This window comes from Lampris incognitus, chromosome 4 (assembly GCF_029633865.1).
Source record: "Lampris incognitus isolate fLamInc1 chromosome 4, fLamInc1.hap2, whole genome shotgun sequence".
NCBI lineage: Eukaryota > Metazoa > Chordata > Actinopteri > Lampriformes > Lampridae > Lampris > Lampris incognitus.
In genome coordinates, this window is record NC_079214.1 from 10,269,559 (window position 1) to 10,282,008 (window position 12,450).

The 12,450-nt window shown below is 45.7% G+C and overlaps 1 protein-coding gene across 7 annotated transcripts in view; it reads right to left on the reverse strand.

Moving 5' to 3' along the window:
- The window catches only part of tjp1a (tight junction protein 1a), a 111,468-nt gene that overhangs the window by 76,431 nt on the left and 22,587 nt on the right, over positions 1–12,450 (reverse strand). For 6 of the 7 annotated variants that reach the window (XM_056278858.1, XM_056278857.1, XM_056278853.1 and 3 more), the window contains exon 1: positions 11,510–12,215. The exons of the other annotated variant lie outside the window; for it this stretch is intronic. In XM_056278858.1, coding sequence (XP_056134833.1) covers positions 11,510–11,533 — 24 coding nt within the window. In that variant the 5' untranslated portion in view covers positions 11,534–12,215. Of the gene's footprint in view, positions 1–11,509; positions 12,216–12,450 lie in introns of those variants that run through there. 7 annotated transcript variants of the gene reach the window in all.

The following is a 12,450-nucleotide window of genomic DNA, read 5'->3' on the forward strand; positions in this document are numbered from 1 at the left end:
TCAAACCCTCATGGACAGTGCCTCCAGTGATCAACCTAAACATAGAACTGCAATCATCACACGGGAGCTGAGGTTCAACATGGTGCCCTATCAGAAACCTGCCAAGTAGAGGAGGGACAACTGAAGGAGGTGGATATACCTTCTTCTGGAAGGGCAAAGCAGTGGACAAACCCAGAATTCATGGCATTGGATTCGCCATCAAAAGCAATCTTATCACCACTTCTCGGAATCCCCTGTGGGCATCAACTAGTGGCTCGTGACTTTGCGTCTGAAGCTCATGAACAACTAGATGGTCACAGCTGTGACTGCCTATGCCCCACCTTGGACTCATAGGATGAGGATAAACAGATCTTCGATGTCATACTGGACAATGTACTACTTACAAACACCCCAAAAAAAGACAACGTTCTCTTACTCGGGGATTTCAATGCCAGGGTAGGCAAAGATCACAAGGTCTGGAAAAGTACAATCGGTAAAGAGGGTGTAGGTAACATCAACCCCAATGGAGTCCCCTTCTCTCAAAATGCTGAACACGACCTTGTCATAACCAACATGCTTTTATGGCAGAGAAATAAGTTCAAAACATCATGGCTGTATCCCCGATCCAAGTGCCGACATCTCATAGATTGTGATTGTCAGGGCTAAAGATCACAAAAAACGTCAAAATCAACAGGGCCAGGGCCCACCCACCCTGTTTGCCATCTTCATGGCAACTATCCTCCATATCACAAGCAACAACCTACCTGAGGATTATCTAGTCCTCCACAGGACTGACAGTGGACTCTTCAACCTTAGGCGGTTTAAGGCTAAAAGCAAAGCGCTTCCCACTACCATTACGCAACCCCAGTATGCAGATGACAATGCACTCTTTGCTCACTCACAGGCAGACCTTCAGAACATCCTGAATGCCTTTACCAGGGCATACTGGCTCTTGGGACTCAACATCAACATCAAGAAGACCCAAATCCTCCATCAACCTGTACCTAAAAGAATAACCCAAGCCCCCACAATTCACATTGATGGCAACATCTCGGGAATGTGGATCACTTCCCATATCTCGGCAGCCTCCTGTCCACCAGGGCAGACATTTATGCTGAGATACAACACACAATAAAATGTGCCAGTGGGGCTTCACAAGGCTGAGTTATAGAGTTTTCGAGGATCAGGACATCCAGACTAAGACCAAACTACTTGTTTATCAAGGAGAAGTTCTACACTTAGTCCTCTATGGTGCTGAAAGCTGGACTACCTACAGCAGGCACAACAAAGCCCTCAAACAATATCACCAGCAATGCCTACGGAAGATCCTCAGGACCAACTGGGAAGACAGGTAAACAAACATCAGCAACTTGAAGGAAGCCAACCTACAAAGTATCTCCACAACTATCACACAATACCAGCTGCGATTGACAAGGCCATATAATCTGTATGCCAAATGCCCGTCTCCCAAAACATACCCTCTAAGGCCAACTTAAGGAGGGGACGCGCACCCAAGGGGGGCAAAAAAAGCAGTACAAGGATAACCTCACATCCCACCTGAGGAAATGCCACTTCAACTTCAACAACTGGAAAGAGATGGCCTGTGACAGAAACCTTTGGAGAAGGATGATCTATGAAGGCACAGTGCAACACGAAAAGGACCTCCACCATACCACGGAAACAAAAAGACAACCCAGAAAGGCGATACACCACCAAAACTGCTACTCACAACTGCCCACAATGCAACAGACTCTGTGGATCCAGGATCAGCTTCTATAGCCATCTGAAGACTCAAATAATCTACTTCACCAACAGGATGAATCATACTTGACCGGCATCGATTGTCTATGATGATGTAAACAGAGTCAATTAATGTAAGGAGGAAATGGTCTAACCCAATATGGTGCTTCTGTTGGTCCAATAATGTGACCTCTTGACTATGTAAAGCTAGTACAGTATACTAACCCTTTAACACTCTCCCTCACAAATTAGCTCATTCATGCATACACACAAGTGCATCCTCATATTAGTTCCGGGTGATATGGAGAATATTACCACCATGAGATGGTGGTAATATTTAATTTTTCATGGTAAAATGCCATGTTTAAGAATCCAACTGAGGTTCATCACATTGAACCGTTTTGTAAAATGTAACATCAAACCAAAACGAGTTTTCAAATAGCCTAGTACTCCCTCAGAGATTTCAGACCTCATTTTGTGAGAAATTTTAGATAACAGATTTTAATTATGATTAATCTTGATACCAAAACTGTATCTCTATCATCCAAATTTCACCCTGATACAATACCAACCACAGATAATAAACGAAAACAGTGAATTATTGCCCAGCCCTACCTTGAATAGGACAGTCATATAAGACAGTATGACTGCAGTGAAGTAAGAGAACAGCAACAGCTGAGGCTAATTCAGTGTGATGTGGAAAAACGAGGTAGGACTCTACATGCGCATGCACACAGACAACACACACAAGAGAAGGCAACCATTTGTTTGAGGAACGGACCCTGTATGAAGATCAGATCAGGTCAGAGGACAGTAAATGAACGAATGGCTTTATCCTGTAGGGTCTTTCATAGGAGGTAGACTAAATAGAGCAATGGACCTATTCTGACATGTATAGAGATGGACATTGATGCTCATTTCAAAAACAAAAGTCACAATCACTGGTGGAGCAGTAACAGTCGGACAACTAAGTCAGCAGGAGCTGTCGGGGTCACACATATTGGAGACAGACCAGTAACTCCAGTTTCAAGGAGGCAAAGAAAGCGCCACACACACTGCCAAGTAATGTGAAAACAAACAACATTACCCGATAAACATCCAGCAAATAAAATGAATTTGACACCTCCACAGAAAAGGCCAAACTGCGAAAGCTGTCGGCGGAAAATACAGACCTCCCAACTGTGAGAGAAAAACATGCCCCATCTTATCCCAGAGAAAGCCAATGAACAGTGTTTGCTCTCCTTTAAACTGAGCTCTTTTTGGTTTACGGTTATTGACACTTCCATACAGTTGGCTTTATATGCAGCATCAAAGTCACCTTTAAGCATTGTCATTGCTCTATCATCTGCACCCTTCTGCCATCTGTAACAAGCAATGTTGAACGAGAGAGGGAGCGAGCGAGAGAGAGAGAGACTGAAGGCATGCAGTGCAATAAGCCTTGGGATGAATCTGTTCCAACCTCTTTCTCTCTAGTCTAACCAGCTGAGCCACGGATGCCACATGCACTCACTCTCCCTCCCCTATTCTTTTGCACTACACCTCCAATACGCTTACTCTTCCCCTTTTTCCACTCATCTCACACGCACGCACACACACACACACACACACACACACACACACACACACACACACACACACACACACACACACACACACACACACACACACACACACACACATCGCCCTGTGTCAAATCCCTTGTGCCTGTCGTGGGCATGATAAATCCCTGCACAGACCTGCCCTGCCAACAAGGATGAGGGGCTGACCTGGGCTGGCCTCGCCTCGTTAGGATGGCTGCTTGATGGAAACGAAGGATGCTCAAAGACATGTAGGGCCCTGTCTTCATCAATGGATTCAAAGACAAGACAAAGTGAGTGAAAGATGGCGCACCACAGTATTAGGTTATGGTCACACATGCGCGAATACCCATCGCCTGCCGAGGCGAAATTCGTATCTTGTCGTGCTGAATATGGACAGTGGAGGATGTGACGCCAAGTGGGGTCAACCACACACACACACACACACACACACACACACACACACACACACACACACACACACACACACACACACTTCTTTGCTATTGGTTTAGAATGTGGATTTGGCAGTCAAAGTTCACCAAAGTTGAAGTCCATGCGAAGCCAAGATCCAAATTTCCTTCGCCACTGAAAGCGAATGTTTTATTCACCCCTTTGCCTGCATAGAATGGAAGGGAGGCGAGTATTCACCAATGTTAATTGTGCGCATGTGTGACCATACCCTTACACTGATTCACTGATAATGCTCTACCAACAAAACAAATATAGCAGCCGAGCATATAGTAATGGGATCTCCTTTATCAAGTCTTCCATTTTCCACTAGAATGCTCACCACACATCAGCGTGAGGTGCAGAGGGAGGTATCATTGAGCGAATTACATGGGGGATGATTACGTGACCGGGTGGAGGGAGCTAGGTTGGGAATTTTGCCAGGGCACTGGGGGACCCTCTACTTTTTGCGATAAGTGTCATGGGATCCTTTAATGACCACAGTGAGTCAGGACTTCGGTTTTAACGTCTCATCCGAAGGACGACCTTTCCAACAACACAGCGTCCCAGTCACTGCACTGGGGCATTTTGTTATTTTTTTTATTAGGACCAGAAGGGAAGACTGTCCCCTACTGGCCCATCAAGACCACTTCCAGCAGCAACTCAGTTTTCCTGGGAGGTCTCCCATCTAAGTACTAGCCAAGCCTGTACTTGCTTAGCTTCTGTTATTCGGCAGAGCCAGGGAACACGTTGGTATGGCTGCCGGCATATAGAGTCTCCTCTATCTCCAAACCACAGCTCACACAGACTTAAAAGAGAAAAGGCATGGGCTGTCCACATGGTCAGGCCATTCCCGAGCCTTCCACAGGGGATTTATGGGTTTGTTAGCAAAACTCTACACTTGTAATCCCTTATGATTACTGAGGAATGATATTTGTGGGGTAGGAGGGTGGGGGTGGCGGGTAAATCAACATTGCGGTATTTTTGTTTTCTGCAATATGTAATGCAATAATAAAGGAATAAAAAGGGCGTGATGTATTTTCACCAACTATATGCAGCTTTTAACTTTCATGCACCCTTTGCCAAGAATTTATCACTGTAGTAGGGTTGGGCATTGTTTGGATTTTAATAATTCTGAGTCTGCTTATTCATTTCGGTTCTTAACGATTCTCAATTCGAATTCTTTTGAGGGCAGGGGTCAAAACAGGTAACATGCTTATTTCACAGAAAAAAAAGTTTACTTTTAAAAACCTTCATACAATTCATATCCATAAAAGTAGGAGCGTCTGTGCAAACATTAATCTACGAAAAAAATACATCACAGTATTTGCACAACTCCCCCCCCTTTCCTCCCCAATTGTATCCAGCTAATTACCCCACTCTTTCAAGCCATCCTGGTCGCTGCTCCACCCCCTCTGCCAATCCGGGGAGGGCTGCAGACTACCACATGTCTCCTCCGATACATGTGGAGTCGCCAGCCGTTTTTTTTCACCTGACAGTGAGGAGTTTCACCAGGGGGACATAGCGCGTGGAAGGATCACGCCATTTCCCCCAGTTCCCCCTCCCCCCTGAACAGGTGTCCCGACCGACCAGAGGAGGCGCTAGTGAAGGAACCAGGACACATACCCACATCTGGCTTCCCACCCGCAGACACGGCCAATTGTATCTGTTGGGACGCAGGACCAAGCTGGAAGGAACATGGCGATTCGATCAAAACAAAACAAAACAAAACAAAATCAAAACGTATTGTTTTTCGCATCGTCGTCCAGTCCATAAAGCGAGCCAGTGTGTAGCTTAGGAGATGGGAAGACATGCTTGCATTCAACTTGTCTGACTATCGGCACTGCCAGATAGCCAGGTCCTGAAACTGAAACTAGCGCAAGTGAAATTTGTTTAGGAACCGATAAGCAGAATCGAAATTAAAATTTCTTAATGATTCCATTGGAATCAAGAGTTCTGGAACCGGTTCTTGATGCCCAACCCTACACTCTAGTAATGATTAGGATGATTTTGGAGGAGGAAATAAAGCAGACGTCCAAGAAGTCATTAAATCACACTTGTCAGATGAACTAGAATATTTTTCTTCACGGGTGACCCTAGAAAGCAGACCTTACCAGATTTTGTTTTCTATCAAGCAATAAGTTTTAGCCTAACATGACTTATGGGCCCAATGTTCCCTAGACTGCATCCTTTACAACGCGACAATAGCACATGTGTAAATGGGAATGTCAATTCTGCCAATGACCCTGGTTCTGTTTCTTTGGAGCCATCACAAAACCACAAGGGACTATCTACAGTTTACAAAATCTATAATGAAATCTTACTACAGTATCTACGAATTCTACTACGACCCAAACTTCATCTTCCACCCATCTGCAAACAAAGCACTTTTCCTCCCTTATGTGGTTTAATGCTTCGCTCATCTTGCCAGGTAAGAGGCAACTGAAAATGTCAACCCTACCAGGTCAGGATATGAACTCCACTTCCCAGCATCCTTTACCAACCGAGATTAAAACAGGCTTCTACGCCATAGACAGGGAAGAAGCCAAACAGATTCTTTCTGGGCATTAACGCCATGATTATAAGGGGGGGGGGGACCAGGGCTTTTCAAGGTTTATCATGTGAGTCAAATTGTGCCCAATCCATCTTTCTCTCTGACCCCCTCCCTCCAAACCCCCTTCTCTTCCATGCAAAAGGTATTTTCAGCTCTCCCTCTCTTCGCTTTATTACCTGCCTCCCGCTGTGTGTCTCTGCCCTGGAATTCCCTCCAGAGATGAGGGGGGTTAGAGACATCCTTCAGATGGCGGTGAAACGGCACAACAAAATCAACTGCTCCCCCTGGACCTCTAATCTCCCTTACCTCTACTCTTAAAAGCAACCATTTCAAAATAAATAAATACATAAAATAAAAGGGGTTCATGTTCATCATTACAGTCAGCTTCTGCTTTTAGAGCCTGAATAACAATGACAGTTTGGTTCCTCCCTTAAAGAGCCAAAGAAAAAATTATCTGAAATAACCTCAATTCTGAGCTTGCCATGTGTCTGTGTGTGCACATTAACAATAAATTCAACACCAAATTACACTGTTACATTTTAATCCCTGTCTGTATCGCCCCCCTGGTCCACCACTCCATTTCACATAGCTGTTACAGCACAAATGGTTCAACTCAGCATTTTGTTTTTAAACTGACATGAAGTGAGTTCAAAGATCTACATCAACGGATGGATGCATCTTTCTACAGAGGTGTGATGTCCTTATTATATGAAAAGTACAGATGAGCCCCAACGATGTTCAGAGGGATTGGGTCAAGCTACTGCCCCAACTCCGGGCAAGCATGACAAATGATTCCACTCAATTGTCAAGCGAATTTTAAGCGGACTTTGAGTTTACATCGATCTGTTTAAGCGAATAAAAACCTGAATGTAGTTTTACATCCTCTGTCAAATGTTCCTACTTCAACAGCCACAACAGAGGTGGACCAGTTAAGATGAAGAAACAGTTGATCATGTGATTAAATTCTACTTGCATTTCATTTTTCCATCCATTATCCAAGCCGCTTACCCAAATTCGGGTCGCGGGGATGCTGGAGCCTATCCCAGCAGCCATTGGGTGGCAGATGGGGAGACACCCTGGACAGGCCGCCAGTCCATCACAGGGCCGACACAGTCACACCTAGGGACAATTTAGTATGGCCGATTCACCTGACCTAATGTCTTTGGACTGTGGGAGAAAACCGGAGCACCTGGAGGAAACCCACGCAGAGACGGGCAGAACATGCAAACTCCACATCTGGGACGACCCCCCGCCCAAGGCTGGACAACACTAGGGTTTGAACCCAGGACCGTCTTGCTGTGAGGCAACTGCGCTAACCACTGTGCCACCATGCTGCCGTAAGGAACATTTGACATGATTAAATAATGGAAAAAATACATTTAATTTTTAAATTCCGCAAATGCGTTTGCATCACCCATTTAGCGCATCAACTATTGAAAAAAAAGCAAAAACCACCTCAAGCAAGCAAACTTTTTTGCAGTATTTGGGATTCTTTGGGGGAAGTTTAGGGTTTCCATTCAGCCTTTTCCCATTTGAAACATCAAATTCTGCATAAACTGGCTCGATGGAAACCCCACTACAGTTCATCTCCTCTTCGGACAGGAATAGAACACTATTGTGGTTTGGGAGATCTCAAAATCCTCTGCTTTGCAGGCAGAAGAAGGGAGGGGGAAGGGTTATAGAGGCAGGGAAAAGTGCCACACATCAGAGTCTTCCCAAATTAGTGCACTTGCATGATGAGCGCAACGGATCCGAGTCACATAGGTTTCCATCCAGCCTCTATCACCACCATTCCCAAATCAGTCTGTAGTTTCCAAAGTCAAAACAAGTTGGAAATCTGTCATCCGATATCACAATTTGTAAGCCCAAATCTTTTGGTTGTAGTTGCAGAGAAAGTGTTGACAGAATGGGGCCTTTTTTTTTTTTACAGTAACGTCTTTTGTGGATACTGTGTAGGGAAATAAACATTAGGGTATGTGGGGGCAGAATTTAATAATTAAATGGATTTAAGCACCAAGATGTAGTCTCTGAGTTGGAATAAACAAAGATTGGAGAAAGCTTGAGCTCAGATGTCATGTAGTCATATGCCAAAAACCCGAGTAGGCTGGAGACAAGGACAAACAGGCCAAAATACTGAGACCCAGCTGAACCAACAGGCCCCAGGCTGCACCACTCCATATAAGCCACTGGCAACCTTTTTATCTCATATTAGGAGAATGCTTAACACCTGCTCTCCTGATGGGTGCCGACATATTCTTTTGAATCAAAGCTATTCGAGAGGGTCACACTTTCCTGGGAGAGTCACCACTTCATGAGGGGAATACAAAAAAACAAAAAAAACAAAAACAAAACCTCCATGGGATAGGAGACCGGCTTTGAGGAGCGCTGCAATGGCTCATGGCCTCAGAGACTCTAGCCTCAGCTGTTCTGTGCAGCCCCCTTGCAAAGGAGATGGACAGGGAGCCAAGGACATATAGAACGAAATAAAATCAACCTCTCATCTCCTCGCTCTCACTCGCACTCCTCTAATTACATTTTCCTCCTTCGCTGATGCTAATGGGAGATGTACAATCATCAAAGCAAAACAGAAGCCGTGCTGGGTCTACTCTAATTAACAGAACCATCTCCATCCACAACCGGGAGCGGAGACGAGGAGGAGCCACATACATTTACCCACTTCGCTTCTTTCAGTCTTACCCTCTCAAAATAGACCTGAAGGCTACAGAACTGCTGGTTTACTAAATTGTGGTTTGTTCTTTGTGTTGCATTAATAAGGGTAAGCAGGTGTAAATGAAAGCCAGTGAGGTTTGGGGGGGGGGGGGGTTGGACTGGACGGCAATGAATTGTGATGGGGAGCAGTTAATGTCCTCATTGTGATGCAAACAGTGTCCACTGGATTTATGTGATTTTCAAATGGCTTTGAAAATATTCACAGCAACCACGCCATGCTTTCCTGCTTGTTGGTAATCAACTACATGCAGCAAAGAGTGTAGAATGAAGTAGTTTGCACTGCCCCGTCCCGATCCATACAAACACTTGCTCCTCCAAACAAGTTACCATTACAGGTTTCATGGGTAGAGGAGGCGAATCTCTAAAAACAATGAATACAGGAAAGCAGACACTTGGATTGAAATGGGAAAAAAGGACTGTTTTCTATTAAAACAGCAACTTATTAACCCACAGTTGAAGCGTGAGTCATCGGTACTCCGGTATATTAGCTTTTCTAAGATTTGAAACATTACGCTAACACAACCACAGGCATCTCTTAATTCCTGACAAACAGCATCACAACACCTAATGAAACGCTCTTCTCAGTCATTGTTTCCCCTATCTTTAGCTGGTATGTGGCCAGTACGGCTGGTATAAGTATCGCAACCCATCAGGTGGAAGTTATTACATGTGTAGTGATTGACAAACCACAAACAGGAGGCTAATACAAGTGGTATAACATATGACAGATCATTTCTGACATTACCCATGGCCAAGTTGCATGCATGATTGGATCTATTACCACAACATCTAGGGGCCGGTCTGTGGGGTTAGTTAGAGGATTGCTTTACGTGGTCTCTGTCTCTGAGCAAATTTCTGATCATCCAGTCACCACAGAGTAAGTGTCCATCTCTCCAAGTCTTGTTCATGAAAGGTAACTCTAGAGACAAGGCCACATCTGTGTCGTGTTGATTAATCATTACTGGTTGCTAAGATAGTGCATCACCTATATCAGAAAGGCCTGGACACTGTCTATGTAACATGGGAAGACAGACAATGCAGAATACACCAACATCTGTTTCCAAAATAAATGCAGATTCCAACAAAGTTTTTGGGAAGGCTGACTTTGAAAAATATTTCTTACAACTGAAAATGATGAGAAGTCGCCCAAGAAAAAGCAAAATAAAGCGCCGATGAGTTGCACAGAGCATATATAACATTTAGTGAATAGCAAAACATAAATGGTAAAAACATGAATTATTGTATATATGTGCACATATATATATATATATATATATATATAAAATATATATGTTCTACTCTATAACATTCTATAAAAATTTTATTCTATAGAACAACTCATCTCTATGCTTCCACTTTGGGACCCATCACAACAAGCGATGACAGAGGAAGTTCTGCACCCAACCACCGCCTGCAACTTTCCTCATATAGGAGCTCGTCTCTGATACTGCAGAGCTTGGTCAGACTGGAACAACCGACCAAACCTGAATAGCAACATCAGCAGTGAAATAAACAAAACACATTCCTTACTTTTCAAATAAAAATAAAACAAAAACAGAAAATGATTCATGGGCCGATGGTAGTATTTAGGATAGGACTGTCTAACATGTGGGTTGACCCAGTTAATACACTCCCTAAAAATACACATTTTACACTGCCTCCTGAGACATCACACAGCTCAATATCAAAGGTAACGCAAATAGCCCCAACCCAGGCTTGTCGTTTATTTCAAGTAGTTTATGAAATGGGAGCGCTAGAGTGTCTACCACCTTTAACAACCGACATGTCTTCACATTAGAAATCACGAACTTAACGAAGGACTATTTGACGACCCTTCTGCTCTGTCTGCACCTGACCTAACCCACTTTATTCTGCATTTATGTGGCCTGCACACCACACAGCAAGAGCTGCTCCAGACTCCAGAGCAATGGTACCTACGTGAGAGCGGGGAAAAAAGGAAGGAAAACCAGCATGTGCACACCACTTCACATTTGACCTACCCAGTCTGCACTACGATCCTAGGATGGAGCCATTGCCAATCAGGCTGTGGCAGTGTTTGGCCAAAGCAGCCTAATTCATTTGGACGCCACAGGGGGTTTCCAGCCACCAAGGCCACATTTCACCACAGCGTCGCGACCCTGAGATCAACAGGTAGACGGATCCATGGAGGGGTTGGCCTAATCTCCGGGTCTGAAACCATGCAAACAACTTGAGTGGGCCATTCGGAGAGAACTGCCTATCGTTGACCACGCTCAGAAAAGCCATGCCCAGTTATTCAAAGGCAAAACGTGAACGGTATAATCAGCTCGGGCTAAATTACTCAATTAAACCCTGTAGTCTTCACATGAGGCCATGACAAAGCCCGTCTCTTCGCGTCAGTGATGGATCTAACCTATCCCCACTTCGGTCAGTCGCAACGGGCAACAGACGGGGACAAAACACCCTTGTTGTTGCTGTTGTCGCTCCACCAGATAGTTACCTTATTTGAAGCTTTGGCAGTCATTTCACACTCTCGTCCCGCTTCAAAAGTAGAGGGTTAAAAGTTTGTTGTCGTTTTTTGTTTTTAAAAGAAAGTATCACTCTTTCCCGTGAGTTCCGCCCAGCTGCCGCCACGCCGGGCTGCGTTATTTCGTTCTACCCGGTACGACGGAAAACATGACACGGAGAGCGCGCTTTCGGGGAAAGTGCAAAGTTCATTCTCCCTTTTTATCTCCAGCCGCCCGTCCGTCACTCAAGGCACGCGGAAAAGTCGTACGATGTATCCGGCTCTAAAGGCGGGAACGGAACGTCGTCCCCTTGGCGTTTGCTCGCGGAGGGCGCGCGCGGGGGTGTGTGTGTGGGGGGAAAAAAGTTGGGCGAAGCGCTACGACATCACTCGCTCCCGCGGATCCAGCGCGCGGCAGCAATGGCAGGCTTTGCGTCGCTCCCGTGTGCTCCCTTGCCGAGCGCCGCGGCCGTGTGACATGTCTGTCTGGAGCAAACCATTGCGCCTCCGCGGGGGTGGCGGAGCGGCTAGAGACGGACACGCGTCGACGCCACACGCCCGTAAACCCGCTCGTCGCCGACGGCGGTGCGCGGGGTCGGCGTTGTATATTCGGGCCGGGCCGCTCTTGTGGATTATTCATGCGCTGCCTCGTCTCTATGCATTTTTCATGTCGCTAAAAAAAGGCGAGCGTCACCGTTTCTTCCCGGGGAAATAAACGGCGCCGCGTCAGGAGCCCCCGGAGGGGAGGGGCCGTCGCTGCCCGGGCCCCTCCCCCCTCTCATGCTTGAACGTTCACTTTCGCCGCTGGAATGATGGACGCGGGTTGGAGGCCACGTTTACAGCACCGCGCCGCCGCCGTTGTTGTTGCGTGTTTCTTAGCCCTTTAACCACAAAACCCCCCCCGTGCACTTAAACATCACCCCTGACCACTTTCC